Consider the following 14,188-nt stretch of genomic DNA (forward strand, 5'->3'; position numbering starts at 1 on the left):
TAGGAGGATTGATGAGATGTTGGTTGGGTGGCTATGTCATCCTTGGTTGAGTTCTGGTAGGGTTAATGAGAGGTTGGATGGGAAGCTATGTCATCCTTTGTTGAGTTCTAGGAGGGTTGATGAGGTGTTGGTTGGGTGGCTATGTCATCTTTGGTTGAGCGCCAGGAGGGTTGATGAGGGGTTGGATGGGAGGCTATGTCATCCTTGGTTGAGTGCTAGGAGGGTTGATGAGAGGTTGGATGTGAGGCTATGCCATCCTTGGTTGAGTGCTAGGAGGTTTGATGAGAGGTTGGATGGGAGGCTATGCCATCCTTGGTTGAGTGCTAGGAGGGTTGATGAGAGGTTGGATGGGAGGCTATGTCATCCTTGGTTGTGCGCTAGGAGGGTTGATGAGAGGTTGGACGTTTGGTTTGCTAGCCGATGTAGGGAGAGAATCTGAAAATGGATATTTCTGGTTCGGTCAGGGGTTATCAGGAGAAAGGGAATCAGCAGGTTACATTGCAGCATAATTCCTCCAGTCTGTTTTTAGTAAATATTATAGGTTTTTGAATACCATTCTCAGAAAAAAAGTGAGCAGAAACTAATTACTTGGCAAATATTGAAAGCATGTGCTGAAAGTCTTGACAAGAATCTTGCATGTATCTGAAATGTAAGTTGAAAGTTTAGTACTTGGCATGATAACATTTGCTGATATAAGCATCAATAATATTGAAGAGCATTTTGCTACTATCCAAAGCTTAATTTACCACATGGTTATAGTGAGGTGCCTAATTATGACTACCTGGTAATTCTTGAATGTAAATAATAGCCTGTTTCCTGCTTGGTCAATGTAAGGGCAGTCCAGATTGCAACATGGCTTGTCGCTAAATCAGTTTTGGAGAGGTGGTAAGAAAATTGACATTGTCCCTCTAGCAGCAGTCTGCCACAGTCAGAATAAATCAATACGCTAGCTATCATTTAACACAAGCCTTAATGAAAATGGCATCAAATATTGAATGCTTGGCAGAAACCACTGTAAACATCCTGTAAAACAACAATGTCCGACCGTATTTGGTGTATAATGTACTCGTAAAAGAATAAATTTGATTGTCTGTCTTTGCTGAGAATGTTTTGGACTTTACAAGTAATGACTAACTGTCTGCTCTATTGGAATTTGACAAAGTAGTATTGACTTCAGACATTTTCAGAGTCCCATCATTTATTTACTCCCACATTATGCCAGATTTCTGAATTTAAGCAACACCCATCCTGTCTGTACGCCATTACAGGAAAGTTTACATTGTTGAGTTTAAATGTTAGGAGCGCCACTTTGCTTGTAATGATGACCAAAACATGTCCAAATCTAGCAACAGCAAATAAAAACAACTATCTTATCAATGAGCATATGACAAAATACCAAGAATTTCCGTTAAATATGAGTGAATGACACAAATTAAATTGAAAATTTTACTTTCAAAATCTAACAAACATAGCCTTAACTAACAAATAAAGACACCAGCTTTAATAAAATAGTGTAACTACCCAGTGATTTGACATTTGTGTTGATAACATGGTTTTTATGTTGAAATATTCATTTAAGGCCTGCCTAACAGGCATATTTGAACATGCATAATTTTATGTGTGAGAGACTGTGTTGGTGTTTCAGCCCCTGCGGTCAATATCGTGGCACAGTGAGGGCAAACAGTTCATGTCCAGCCACTCCGACGGCAGTCTTTTAACCTGGAACGTGAAAACCCCCGGGAAACCCGCCAGTATTATCACACCACATGGTAAGATGTGTCCCGAAATATGCATGGTTTTTATCGTAGTACTCTTACACAAGTGATATGACATGTGCACAAGTTTGAAGTAAATGGACGCTTAACATTACCACTTGCTTAGTGGTGTTGTGGTGTGCTTATGGAGATGTTGAGAGGAATCCAGGACCTCTGAGACCTGATGATACCTGTAAATCTACATGAGCATGGAGCCAGACAGTTGCTGGTAATGGACGTTGGTGGATGCCATAGGCCAGGTCTGGGTCAGGTGGAACCCAGGGTGAAGTCATGTGCCAGTTGTCCATGTCTTCTTATAACAGTACCATCTATTCTATACTCTTGAAAAAAAATCCTGTAATTAAATGTTTTCCTGATATTTATTGAGATTAAAGAAATAAAATTGATATTTCACTGTTTCAAACTGTGAATATTTTAATTTGATATTTTTCATTGTTTTGAAATTTTAGGCCATTCTGCTATCCAAAACACACATCAGCTTGTGCAGGCCTGCGACAAGAAATTAACAATTTCATTTCCAAAAATTATCTTGATTCAGTGTAAGATAGCAATATATATTTTACCTCATGAAGTGAATATTTCACTTGTGGCTACCCCACTTGTAAAGTATAACTTTTGGTGCTTACTCGATAAAAATTTTACAATCTTAAACTGAAACAAACAACTGTACTCTATATTCTGGTTTCTAATTGAATAGCTTTTATGGATTATTATCTACTTTATTATCTACTTAACTATATATCAAATAAAAAAAAATATTATCATATAACTACAATACTAAGGATCAGATACATACATAAATCACATTTAATGATAGACATTAGACTCAACTATTAGATATCTATTACCATTGTGCATTCTCATTTCAAATCCTAAAATAATTGTTGACTTGACTTGCCATAATATATTTGTTTTTGTCTTGTAAATCCAGAAAGCCATGTGGTTTGTAGAACAGAGTTTAGGTCCGATGCTAAACAGAGCATGTGAAACACCTTGTTTTATAACGTGTAAAGGGGCTTTCACAGGATTTTTTAGAAGTGGGTCTGTGACCCTTATTCTTGGTTAATTAGGGATCTCCCTAAAATAATGTTATTCACTTGATGACAGTTTATTTTTGGGGTCTTAGGTATGCACAGTAATTTCAAAATGAGAGTCCTTGGCTTAAAACTTGAGTTTAGGATTTAGGTTTACTGCGTCAAGAAAGTCCCAGGTTTGATTTATGATGCCCACACCTTTAACTACTCAATAAATAATTCATTTATGGAAAATGTTTATTACTGATAACAAGATTGTAGCCGTGTATTTAATTGCAGAAAGCGGAAAATTATTAAAAGATTGGTGAATGCTAAAAGATTTACTGTGGTCCACTAAAGTCTAAGGTAGAAATACCGTGTTTTATGCTCATTTCTTTCAAATTAAACTCTGTATCCTTCATAAGAACCATTGGTTTTTGACATTTATTCATCGTTTCTGGAATATTAAAACAAAATTATTAATTGTGGATCTTATTTGGGTGTAAGAGTGCATATTTTAAGGCATGTTTTGCTGCTACAGCAGAAGGCCAATGCCCTGTATGACCTCCAGCCCAAATGAGCTCAGCCATTCAGCTGTATGTTAAATCACAACCCTCATCAACAGTGCTTCAGTTTATCTATTCATGTGTTCTTGAACACAAGGCAGTAAGAGGCTCTCATATATAACTTGTTGTTTCAGCTAAACCAGGCAAAGACGGGAAGACCGAACAGTGTAAACCTATAACCAAAGTGGAATGGAAGTCCGTCAGAAATGGGTAAATCAACTTATCACCTTGAAATTGTCTTGTACCAGTCTGCAACCCCGTTCCTAATTTAGAAGTGAATTTAGGCATAACATGCTTTAGATGTTGTATATTTAATTGTTTGTAGACACATTGGTTTCCTGTCTGCTTATGGGTTCACGTTACAGTTGGAAATATTCACAACAGGTTCTCAATAAATTGGCAGCTTTTCAGCACAATTAGTTTTAACTTTATTTATTGTTTTATTTCAATTAATTAAAATCACAAGAAATAACATGGAACATTACTTTAAAGACAAACCAAAAAAATGTTTTCAATATAACAAATAATGCTGTATTTCATCAAGTTCTTACTTGTATGAAATTTTGTAATATGTGAGTCAGAAAAGTCTTAACATGGAGGTACCCATGCTGTGGAAAAACCATGTTGGGGCCAAATGTGCATCTTGTTAGGATCGAACCCACAACCTCTTGCTCCACAGGCACATTTGCCATGTCATTATAAAGACTAGCTCAATAGTAAGACATTATAAGCGCTTCTATACACTTATCAAATACCCAGTCATACAAAGCTGGCTCTTGGATTTAACCAACAGCAGCTCTAAGTTTTCATTATGTCTTTGATGGCTAGTTGTTGGGTTTAACTAACATCGGCTCTAAAGTTTCATTATGTCTTTAATAGCCTGGTGTTGCTTTAACTAAAACTGGCTCTAAGGTTTCAATATCTCCATAATAGCCTGCTGACGGGTTTAACCAGCACCAACCAAAGGTTTTATTATGTCTTTGATGGATTGTTGTTGGGTTTAAACCAATCCTGCTCTAAGGCCTAAAAAAATAAATTGTGTGTCGGTCACCCGACCCTACCTGGAAAATATCACCGACTCTACTGTTTTTTTTTTGGTGCCACTTGCGAAAAAACACACTCCTGAACTTAGGGAGTTTAAGCTCATAACACCCAAGATGAGTTTCGAAGATGTAGAGATAATGTTTTTGTTCGAGCCAAGATCTGTATCCGAGATTGACATGTCAACATCCGACAAGGGGCCATGGAACAAAATGTCTCTTGGATAATAGTATTACTTTTCCCACACATAAGATTGAATGCCGGTCTAATTTTAATATACCCCACCCACCACTGCAGGACAAGGCATGACCCTTTTCACTTGTCATGTTGTCAGATGCAATCATAAAAAATAGTTTAAATAAAATAGCAGCAGGACAAACATACTACTAGTATAGAAAGGAAATATAAAATTCTGGGAGTTCTGACATAGGCTGGTGCCTGACAAAATGTGACTTTCTTTTAAACTTGGACTGAAACCTTGGTCTGTTGCCATTTGTACAGTTTATAAATTATTCCTAACTTTACTTCTTGGAGAATGGCAGAGAAATGTTTTTGAGATGCTGAAGCAGGTCAGTATTGTCACATTTAATTATCAATATGTTTTGCTTTCGGAAGGTGTGTGACGAATGGCAACAAAACTAGCAATGACACACCACCTAACTGCAGCGATGCTCAGCAATGTCCTTATATAACTGAAATTATGTTGAAAAAGGACAAAAACAAAGCAAACAAACCTGTACCAAACTAAAAAAAAAAAAAATCCCGACCTACCCTACCTATTCTTGGGGACCATGTTACCCGAACCACACAATTTATTTTTTTAGGCCTAAGGTTTCATTATGTCTTTGATAGCCTGCTGATGGGTTTAGCCAATACCCACTGTAAGGTTTCATTATGTCTTTGATAGCCTGCTGTTGGGTTTAGCCAATACCCACTCTTATGTTTCGTTATGTCTTTGATAGCCTGCTGTTGGGTTTAGCCAATACCCACTCTTATGTTTCATTATGTCTTTGATAGTTTGTTGCGGTCCTTCTGGCATGGATTGAGGTCAAGGTAATTAGGAAACACTGTGTTCTGTTGACTTGACTTGTACTGTTTATACATGGAATGGATTAGAATATCACAGGCATGTTTCTCTTCAGAATTTATCAGTTACTGTGAAATCATTAATGTTCGTGGGCATGAAATTTCGTGGATTGCCGAAAAAAAATAATTTCGTGGGTACTTGAATTCATGGATTTTCATTTTTGAAAAAAAAAAATCGAAGATGCGATCGTCTGCATAATATCCACGCGCTGGTCTTCTGCGTCACTCGGTTTATGACACTCGCTAATGTGGTACGACATGCCAATTAGTGCATATACCCATGTCACTTATCGATTTAATTGGGAATAAAGGTAATAAAAGAACATGTACTCTGATCATAAATATAGATAGGGGAAGCCATTGAATGCCAATTAAGAATTTTGCAAACTGTGAAAACACCGAAAAGATGCGTATATTGTCACGTTCGGTGCTTAGTAACCTTCAATGTACTAGTATTCGATTAATTATTTCATTAAATAAAAAAATCGAGTATGGACACTCATCACGCACATCTTGTAAACTTGGAGATTTTCATTAACAGCACACGTTTAAACACGTGCTTATAACTGTCATTTGCTGCATAAAACACATTTAATTGATTTGGTTCATTATTTGTTAACAGAATAATGATCGTAAGTTATACAGTGAGACAGGTTTTAACACTGTATACTGCGACCTCTGTAAATGATATACTAGAGTATGTACGTAACAAGGCAATTGAAAAAGTGAATAAAGGGTTTATATTTCGAGGGATCTTGAATTCGTGGATCACCCAACCCACGAAAACCACGAACATTAATGCCCCACGAACATTAATGATTTCACAGTATATGACTTCCATTTCTTGTTATACTAAATTAACACTGTTTTCTGTTTCTATTCTACTCAAGAATGATTATTTCCTCTTTTTACCCAAGAGTTTATGAGTTTGATCCCCACTAGGCGAATATTGTTTTAGCTTTTCATAAAACCCCTCCAAAAATATTGGTTTCTACCCAAGAAACAGACTCAAGAGTTATTCATGCCGGCTCAACGCTGTTATCACAATCAAACTAATATAAAATAGTATAAACTGAGGATGATTGCTATGTAACATATGAAATATTGCAACCAGAAGTTTTAATCTTTTATATAAGGAGATACAACGAATGCATTAAGCTTTCTTCTTCGATTCCTCCTCTAGTTTTGATGAAATGTATGCACTACATAAAATCCGATAGTTTGAATCAGAAAACCCCACAGATATTGTGCCAAGAGCCTATTCAGTATTTTCAATATATCATAACACCTCCTAATGTGCAGGAAATTTGCAAGTTTATAGGTTTTATGTAGATGAATGTTGAGATTATGGTGGCATATTGTGGGTGACATTTACTTGTCATTATTCCAAGTTAAGGTATCAGGCCCACACATATGTGAACTGTAGCTGCCTGGTGGAGCCATACTGTGTTTATATCATCTTTTTGTGCAGAAAAAGAAAAAACAAATATAAAAATATTTACTAAAAGTAATATAACAAGTAAGTTATTTGGCTTTCAAATATTGCTTTATGAATAATTTACATCTGATTTCAGTTGAAGTAGAGAACAAAGATACAAACTGTATACCATTATATATGCTTTGCTATCAGCAAGAAAATACCTATCAAATGATATCAAAGTTATATTGTAGTCACCAGTTATCAAAATTTAACATTCTAGTTAAAGGCACTCATCAAATACTAGCTTATGTGTGGGCCTTATTCCTTAGGGCCTGATTGTACAGATGTAAACAGGCTTTCACCCTGGCTCCAAGTTCCTCTTTGTCTATGAATGCCTTTCATGTGTATTTCTATACACCATAAAGTGATCAGCTTTATCTGATGAAGGTTATATAATCAAGTACTTTAACAAACTCCTTTTGAACAGATGTGTCCATCAATTAATCATGTCAATTTTGCTTTTGATAATAACCCAGTGAAGAGCTTTTTGACCATTGATGTTAAAGCTGGAAGGTCATGACAAAGCTCTTCTACAGACTTAGAGGTTAAATAAAGATTTAGAACAATGTGTTAATAATGTTCTTAGCAAACTTTATGACTGCTTAAGGAATTGTAAAGGTCAGAGTGTTGAGAACGTCTGCTCAATGTTTGCTAAGACATACCAATTTTTGTGTACTACAAAAAATAACACTCTAGTGTTCTTGTTAGTATCTACATAAAATCATGTCCAAGAACCAGTAAATGTTTGGACATAAGGTCAACTGGCTGAAATACATTTGATTGGTCAACTGGCTGAAATACATTTGATTGGTCAACCGGCTCATATACATTGACCGGCTCATATACATTCAATTAAAATCCCAATGCAAGTACCATGTATTTTTTAACAATGCCCCATGCTGCTTGTTTCAGTGATCCGCTGGTGATATTCTCTGGCGGGATGTCATATGACCGTGCAGGAAGGACCCCCTGTATCACTGTCATGACGGGGAAAACCACAACCGTTCTTGAAATGGAACACACCGTCATAGACTTTGTTGTCATGTGTGAAACTCCCTGGCAAAATGGTAAGTAGAGGGCTTTTGTGACAGGTCTGAATACTATTGTATGATGTAGTAAGAGAGGCTATATTAGAACTACCATCACTACCTTGTGTTACACCAATGCTTGTTTAGGCCATTTTAAGCTTAACTATTGGAAGAATAAGGAGAGCTATACTACTCACCCTAGCGTCTGTGTCACACCTTGGTTAAGGTTTTGCATGTAAGCACCAGTACTTTAACTCATTATCTCAGCAAATACATTGTGTATTGCATAGCTACTTCAGATATGTGTTATCAACTATCCAACCTACTTAATTAATGAAGTTAGATAACTCTAATTTGAATGTAATGCAAATGCCACTATTATTCAACTTCTGGTTAAGGTTTTGCATGTAAGCACACATAATTTAATACCTCAGCAACTTCTTGGTGTATTGCATTGAGACTTTATACAATGATACTCAACAATCCAGGTTGATCATACTTGAATAACAGAGACAGTTAACTGTATTTTGGTAGTTCACTCAGGTGTGCAATATGATATGAAACTTGGCCACAATGTTAGTCTTAATGTTTTTGGAGTCATCTTCTGTTTAAATTTTTTTAGTACTCCAGTGATCATAACATATGGTGTTTATGGCGTTCTAGGTATTCAGATAATTGCATGAGTTTTTTTTGTCCTTTGTTACAAATATTGATATGTATGTTCCTCGTTTCAGATTTCCAAGACCCTTATGCAATAGTAGTCCTTCTGCAGAATGACCTTGTTGTTATTGATCTCACTTCTCCAGGGTAAGATGGATTGCTGCACATTTCCTGCAGCTCTTGTGTATAATGCACAACTTGTTTTGTTAACATTTTCAAAGAAATTTCTATAGTTGATTGGATACATCAGTCTAAGGTTACATTCAACTATTAAGTTTCCTGCTGCAGATTTTAAAGATTACTTTCAGGGACGTTTCCCTGTTGATTTGTCATTTAGACATTTCTAACATTCTAAAACATTTATGAATGAGTTATATTCATGCAGCAATATATTCATACTTAATGCTGCTGTATTCAGAAGTTCCATAATAAGGCTTGCTAATGCTTGGCAGGTCAGAACAATGAATTGAAATGGCTTAATGGACATGACATTTTCATTGTCCATGTTCAGATTCTTTAAGATCAAGATAAGCTTATTTAAGGCCCTACAACTTTTTGAATAGTTTAACTTTAGATTGAAAATTGCAATTTTTACAGATATTGACCCGTTACTTTGAATAAAACACTATTTCTAGATATGCTCAAGAGCCGTGTACATTTTCAGGTACCCATGTTTTGAAAATCCGTACCCCATGGACATTCATGAATCCCCCGTTACCGCGTGCCAATACTTTGCCGACTGTCAAACGGACCTTATACCCGCCCTCTACTCTGTCGGGTCCTCAAAACAGAAACGCTCCGGCTTTAGTGAAAAGGTGTGCCAAGTGTGATATTCCAACTGGATTTATAAATATGTGTGGATTTAAGTGTGGATTTCGTGAGTGGGTTCTCTGCACTGTAGCAAATCACAGTTGTTGTTTAAAATTGGGTTTTAAAATCTTTGTTTCCATGTCATTTTTTTATGCAATGATGATTTGCTGTATGCATAGAAAATGTAATGAAATAGACGGATTATTGGTGAGGTGAATGTGGCGTTACAGGTAGGTACATGCAGGTCACTGGTGCCAGCCTCGGAAGACTTGGTGAGTATGGCACCATACTCATGATAGATCCGTGCTTGAAATAGAAATTCTAGAAATAGGAAGAACCCATTCTTTAAAACCTCCATGATTAAGAAGGGTGGAATGAGCAAAGCGAGCCCTTTTTAAGTATTAAGATTTTACACAATTTGTTCAAACTGACTCTTGTCTGAAAAGTTGTAAAATTGAAATTCATAACAATAAAATGTCGTACACACTGAAGGCTGATAGGTGATTTCATTGGTTTCAGATGTAGGTTATAATCTTAATCATTAAGGTTTTTGCAAAATGGACCCATCTTATGTACCTCACAATAAGTATGTTCCTTACTTGAAACATTTATGTCATTGTACTTTATTGTATAATAATGTTAACATGCCTGTATGTTTTCAGCGCTGGCCTATAAAGGGAGGCGAGTGGGGCGCATCAACCTGTAGTTATCCTGAAATAGTTGTCACTGGGTAATTCTTCACTATTTGTCTCATACTGTTCTTTATTTTAGTTGCATTGGCCTTGCTGGCCATTTTTTTACCCTTATTTTAGTAGGCAATAATCTTGTTTTGTTGACATTGGTTTAACCTAGGTCTGTGAAAATTCAGTGGTAGGTTGCCCTTTGATCAGTAGATGACCCCTTTTGTTCTAAAGGTTAAAGTTTAATGTCAACACTCTTAGAAAAAAATTTTTTGTCTTAATAACTCGAAAACATTTTGACATATGACCATGAAACTTCACTGACAGGTGGCTCTTGCTAGTAAATGATCCTCAGGTTCAACTCTTATGAAAACTTTGTTTGCTCAATAACTTTAGAACAGTTTGATTAAGGACCATGAAACTTGACCAGAAGATGACCACTATTAGTTCAGTAGCTCGACAGTCTTAAGGAAAACAGTGTCTGCTCCAAAACTTCAGATTGGTTTGATGAAGGCCGATGAAACTTAAATGGAAGGTTGCCTAATACCAGTAGATGACCCCTGTTGTTGTTGTTTTTGTACATCTGTGTTATGGCCCTTCAATTGTTGAGATTTGACAAATTTGGTCTCATCCACTCTCTTCAAAGACCATTGCATAACCAATCTTCATCAATCTTATTTTCAATCTTGACTGGACATGTATTTTGCCCATGCTTGATAACTAACCTACTACTGAGTTATTTTATGGCCCTCAAAGTATCTAAATTTGACTTAATTGACTCTAATTTGACTGTTTCTTTTCTAATCCTTACCAAATTTAGTCATGATATCTCTCTCTTTCTTTGAATTGTCTGAAATTAAGTCCAATGTACTGATAGCTTCTTTGATGGGTGTATAATGATCAGCCTGCTGGTGTTTTTTTAATTGCTAAAATACGCCAAAGTTCACCATTGAGTCTTATTTGAAAACTTTTCAGGGCCCTTTTGCACAAAAACTACCCCCTTCTATCGCCCACCCATCACTGGAACTTAATTCATCAAACATAAGTTTTTTCTTAAATATCTAGGGACTATTTCTTTGGCTTTGGGGGGTGGGGGGGGGGGGAATGGGCCCTTACCCTTTATTTTTGAGGGAAAGATGAAGGTAAATTTATCATTTTGGGGAAAACAGCATGATTGCAAAGTATGTTCATTTAGAGGGTAGAATCACCTTATCAAATTGTCTGTGTAATTTTTCCGGAAAAACACCCCAGGAATCTTTACGTTTTTATCGAAGATTATCTTAAAATTCCTTAGATAAATTTTAATTCAATTATGTACTTAGATATATAGTGAGATGTGTAGGACATGCTTGATTGCAATCAATTGTTGACTGTTTCAATTATTTTCAGTCATGCAGATGGGACAGTCAAATTCTGGGATGCATCTGCAGGTATAGTTCATGTTTTTATTACAACTTTAGGGCTCTTAGGTAAATCATGTGAAAAAGGGATCAATTTTCGCATTGACTTAGTTTTGTTGTCTATATAAGCATTTTAGAATTCTCATTAGGTTATAGTTCAATGAAAGTCTTTTAATTTATTTTTAAGTGGATTTTATTAGAGTTATTTTAATTAAAAAATAGCATAATGATGCTTGAATGTAAATGAAAATGTAATTGGCAGAAAAATTTGAGAAAACTGCATGACTTAAGGGAATTTAGACTTGATTTTAAGTTTATTGTGTGTTTTCAGTGACGTTATAAGTATGTGTATATTTCAGTGGCGTTACAAGTATAGTGTATATATTTTAGTGACCTTACAAGTATAGTGTGTATATTACATTGATGTAACAAGTATTTTGTGTATATTTCAGTGACTTTACAAGTATTATACAAGCTGAAGACTGCCAAACTGTTTGAGAAGCCTAAGAACCGAGTGTTAGAGGGACAGGAGGATGATCCATTTGCCATCTACATGATCTACCTGGACCAGGAGAGCCGCCTCCTCACCCTTGCCGGGGCCACACATGTCATGCTATTTAAATTCTCCAAGTCCGAGGCCACGCTAGAGGTCCCGGTATGTTGATAGAATGTGTGCCCATGGCATAGTCAAATATATTGTCTTATAGTCAAGGTCCCGATGTCCAAATTTTACAAATTCAAGTTAATGCTATTGGTCCCTGATTGATTATTGTCAATTTTGGACGCTCATCAATGATTTTTCAATTTCATTTGATCATAGCAATTTAACAAGCCAAAACTCCTTAAATTCAGGCTCCTTACATAAAACTTCTTACAATGTAACCAGTGAAATTACACTTTTTTGTAGCAAGGTGCCTTACTGTGGCTAAAATTGCCCTTAAAAATCAGGGAACAAATTTGGTTCTCTTGTTTGAGTAATTGGAAACTCCTAACAGCCTTATTTTGTTTTCTGTGATTGATAGGTACATATATTTTCATCCTAGTTTAGGCCTCAATAATGCATATTTCAGTCTCTGGACGTGTCAATAGTGTATGAGGTGTTTGACGACCTGGACTCTCCGGAACTGGATTACCCTAAGCCAAGTCTGGGTGTGGCCTCCCAACACAACCATAGTGGGTCCATGGGCTCGCATAGCAGCAACGCCTCTGACTCTGCCAAGGTATGTACTTCTGCTTTTGAAACCAGGATGTATGGGAAGCATTGATGTGATGCTGAGCCAACCTGTTCTTAGTATTCATAACAGAGCATTTTTCTCATCTTTTTGTGAATGGTGGCCTTCCCCGAGTTGTGAATAGCCAAAAAAGTCAGGAATTATTACTTTATCATAGCATATTTTAAACAATGAAACAAAGCTCTTGAAGCTCCTGGGTTTGAAGAGTTATAAGAGCCTTAGACTGCATTTAAACATACATATAACTACTACAAGAGTTGTAAGCGTATTGTGATTTTTTAGTCTGTTTGTGATACATTATAATTTTTTGGGCTGGGCCCCATTTTCTTTCAGTAAAAAAAACGCCATGCATTAAACCAACGAAATGCATGTAAAACTAAGGGTTAAAGTCATAGCTGAACAAACAGTCACATGAACGTTAAAGTTATACAAGGTCCTTAGTTTCCATTGGCAGATGTAGTCCAATATAAGCACCATGTAAATTCTTTTATTTTTTTCTTAATAACCAGAGGTGGGTAGTTTCATTTCAAACCAACATTTGAAAATACACTTTCCAATTATTTATTAGGTTCTCTGTAAGATATTTTCTGGATATTCTCCTTTGTCTCATTTCAATGTAGTTATTTAAAATCAATGAGCACTGTAGTTTGTATTTTATCATAATGCCATATTCTTAATGAAAATCAAAGGTCTGAATTGATACCATATTATATACTGAGCTTCTTAAACCAACAATTTACCGATCTGGACTGATTTTGACCACGCCGGACCAATTTCAGCCACAGAAAATGGTTAAAAATTATGAATATACATAATAATATAATTAATTTATACATTCGTATGAAAATCCCATGATGACATAGTAAAAATTGTATTTGTGCAAGCATTATTCTGTGAGTAGAACTGCAACTTGTTATAAGGCATATTTTTTCTGTCATTAGAGAACTTGACTTGATCTAGAGATCTGTTTTGTATATGTTGAATGTTTTGTATGAACTATTTGTTCTGCTGTTGATTTCCTTGTTGGTACTAGAATAAGATGTTAGTATATATGAGTAAAAGCATGCCTAAACAGCAAAGATTCTAAAAATATGAATAAGTTTTATTCAGTATTCAATTTCAAATATAAACCCTATTTTCAGCAATCAAAACCTAGCTTAAGCGTATTATCGCAACAACAAAAGTCTGGCGGTAGCATGGGCTCATATTCGTCTGATGGGACTCGCGTAAGATAAACAGATATTCTACATTCCTGCTCCTTTTTCACACTTTTTGTCAAGTTTTTCTGTGTACACTTTGACTGCTTTTTTATCGTCATTTTTATCTCATCTTTTTTTTCGAAGGAGAAGTCGAGGTGTTGTCATTGGCTTGGTGTCGTTGATGTCATTTTGCAAATCTATAACCATTGCCATAACTC

At 35.9% G+C, this 14,188-nt stretch overlaps 1 protein-coding gene across 9 annotated transcripts in view; it reads left to right on the plus strand.

The window, feature by feature from the left end:
- LOC128236670 (syntaxin-binding protein 5-like) overlaps window positions 1–14,188 on the plus strand; it is an 80,550-nt gene that overhangs the window by 32,586 nt on the left and 33,776 nt on the right. For 6 of the 9 annotated variants that reach the window (XM_052951683.1, XM_052951685.1, XM_052951687.1 and 3 more), the window contains exons 8-18: window positions 1,646–1,769; window positions 3,489–3,564; window positions 5,413–5,448; window positions 7,874–8,028; window positions 8,724–8,796; window positions 9,314–9,464; window positions 10,122–10,189; window positions 11,529–11,569; window positions 11,992–12,194; window positions 12,610–12,759; window positions 13,914–13,997. In XM_052951683.1, the coding sequence (XP_052807643.1) occupies window positions 1,646–1,769; window positions 3,489–3,564; window positions 5,413–5,448; window positions 7,874–8,028; window positions 8,724–8,796; window positions 9,314–9,464; window positions 10,122–10,189; window positions 11,529–11,569; window positions 11,992–12,194; window positions 12,610–12,759; window positions 13,914–13,997 (1,161 nt within the window). The remainder of the gene's footprint in view (window positions 1–1,645; window positions 1,770–3,488; window positions 3,565–5,412; window positions 5,449–7,873; window positions 8,029–8,723; window positions 8,797–9,313; window positions 9,465–10,121; window positions 10,190–11,528; window positions 11,570–11,991; window positions 12,195–12,609; window positions 12,760–13,913; window positions 13,998–14,188) is intronic. The other 3 variants (XM_052951690.1, XM_052951691.1, XM_052951686.1) reach the window with 2 other exon arrangements.

The sequence above is a fragment of the Mya arenaria genome, chromosome 6, assembly GCF_026914265.1.
Source record: "Mya arenaria isolate MELC-2E11 chromosome 6, ASM2691426v1".
Classification (NCBI taxonomy): Eukaryota; Metazoa; Mollusca; class Bivalvia; order Myida; family Myidae; genus Mya; species Mya arenaria.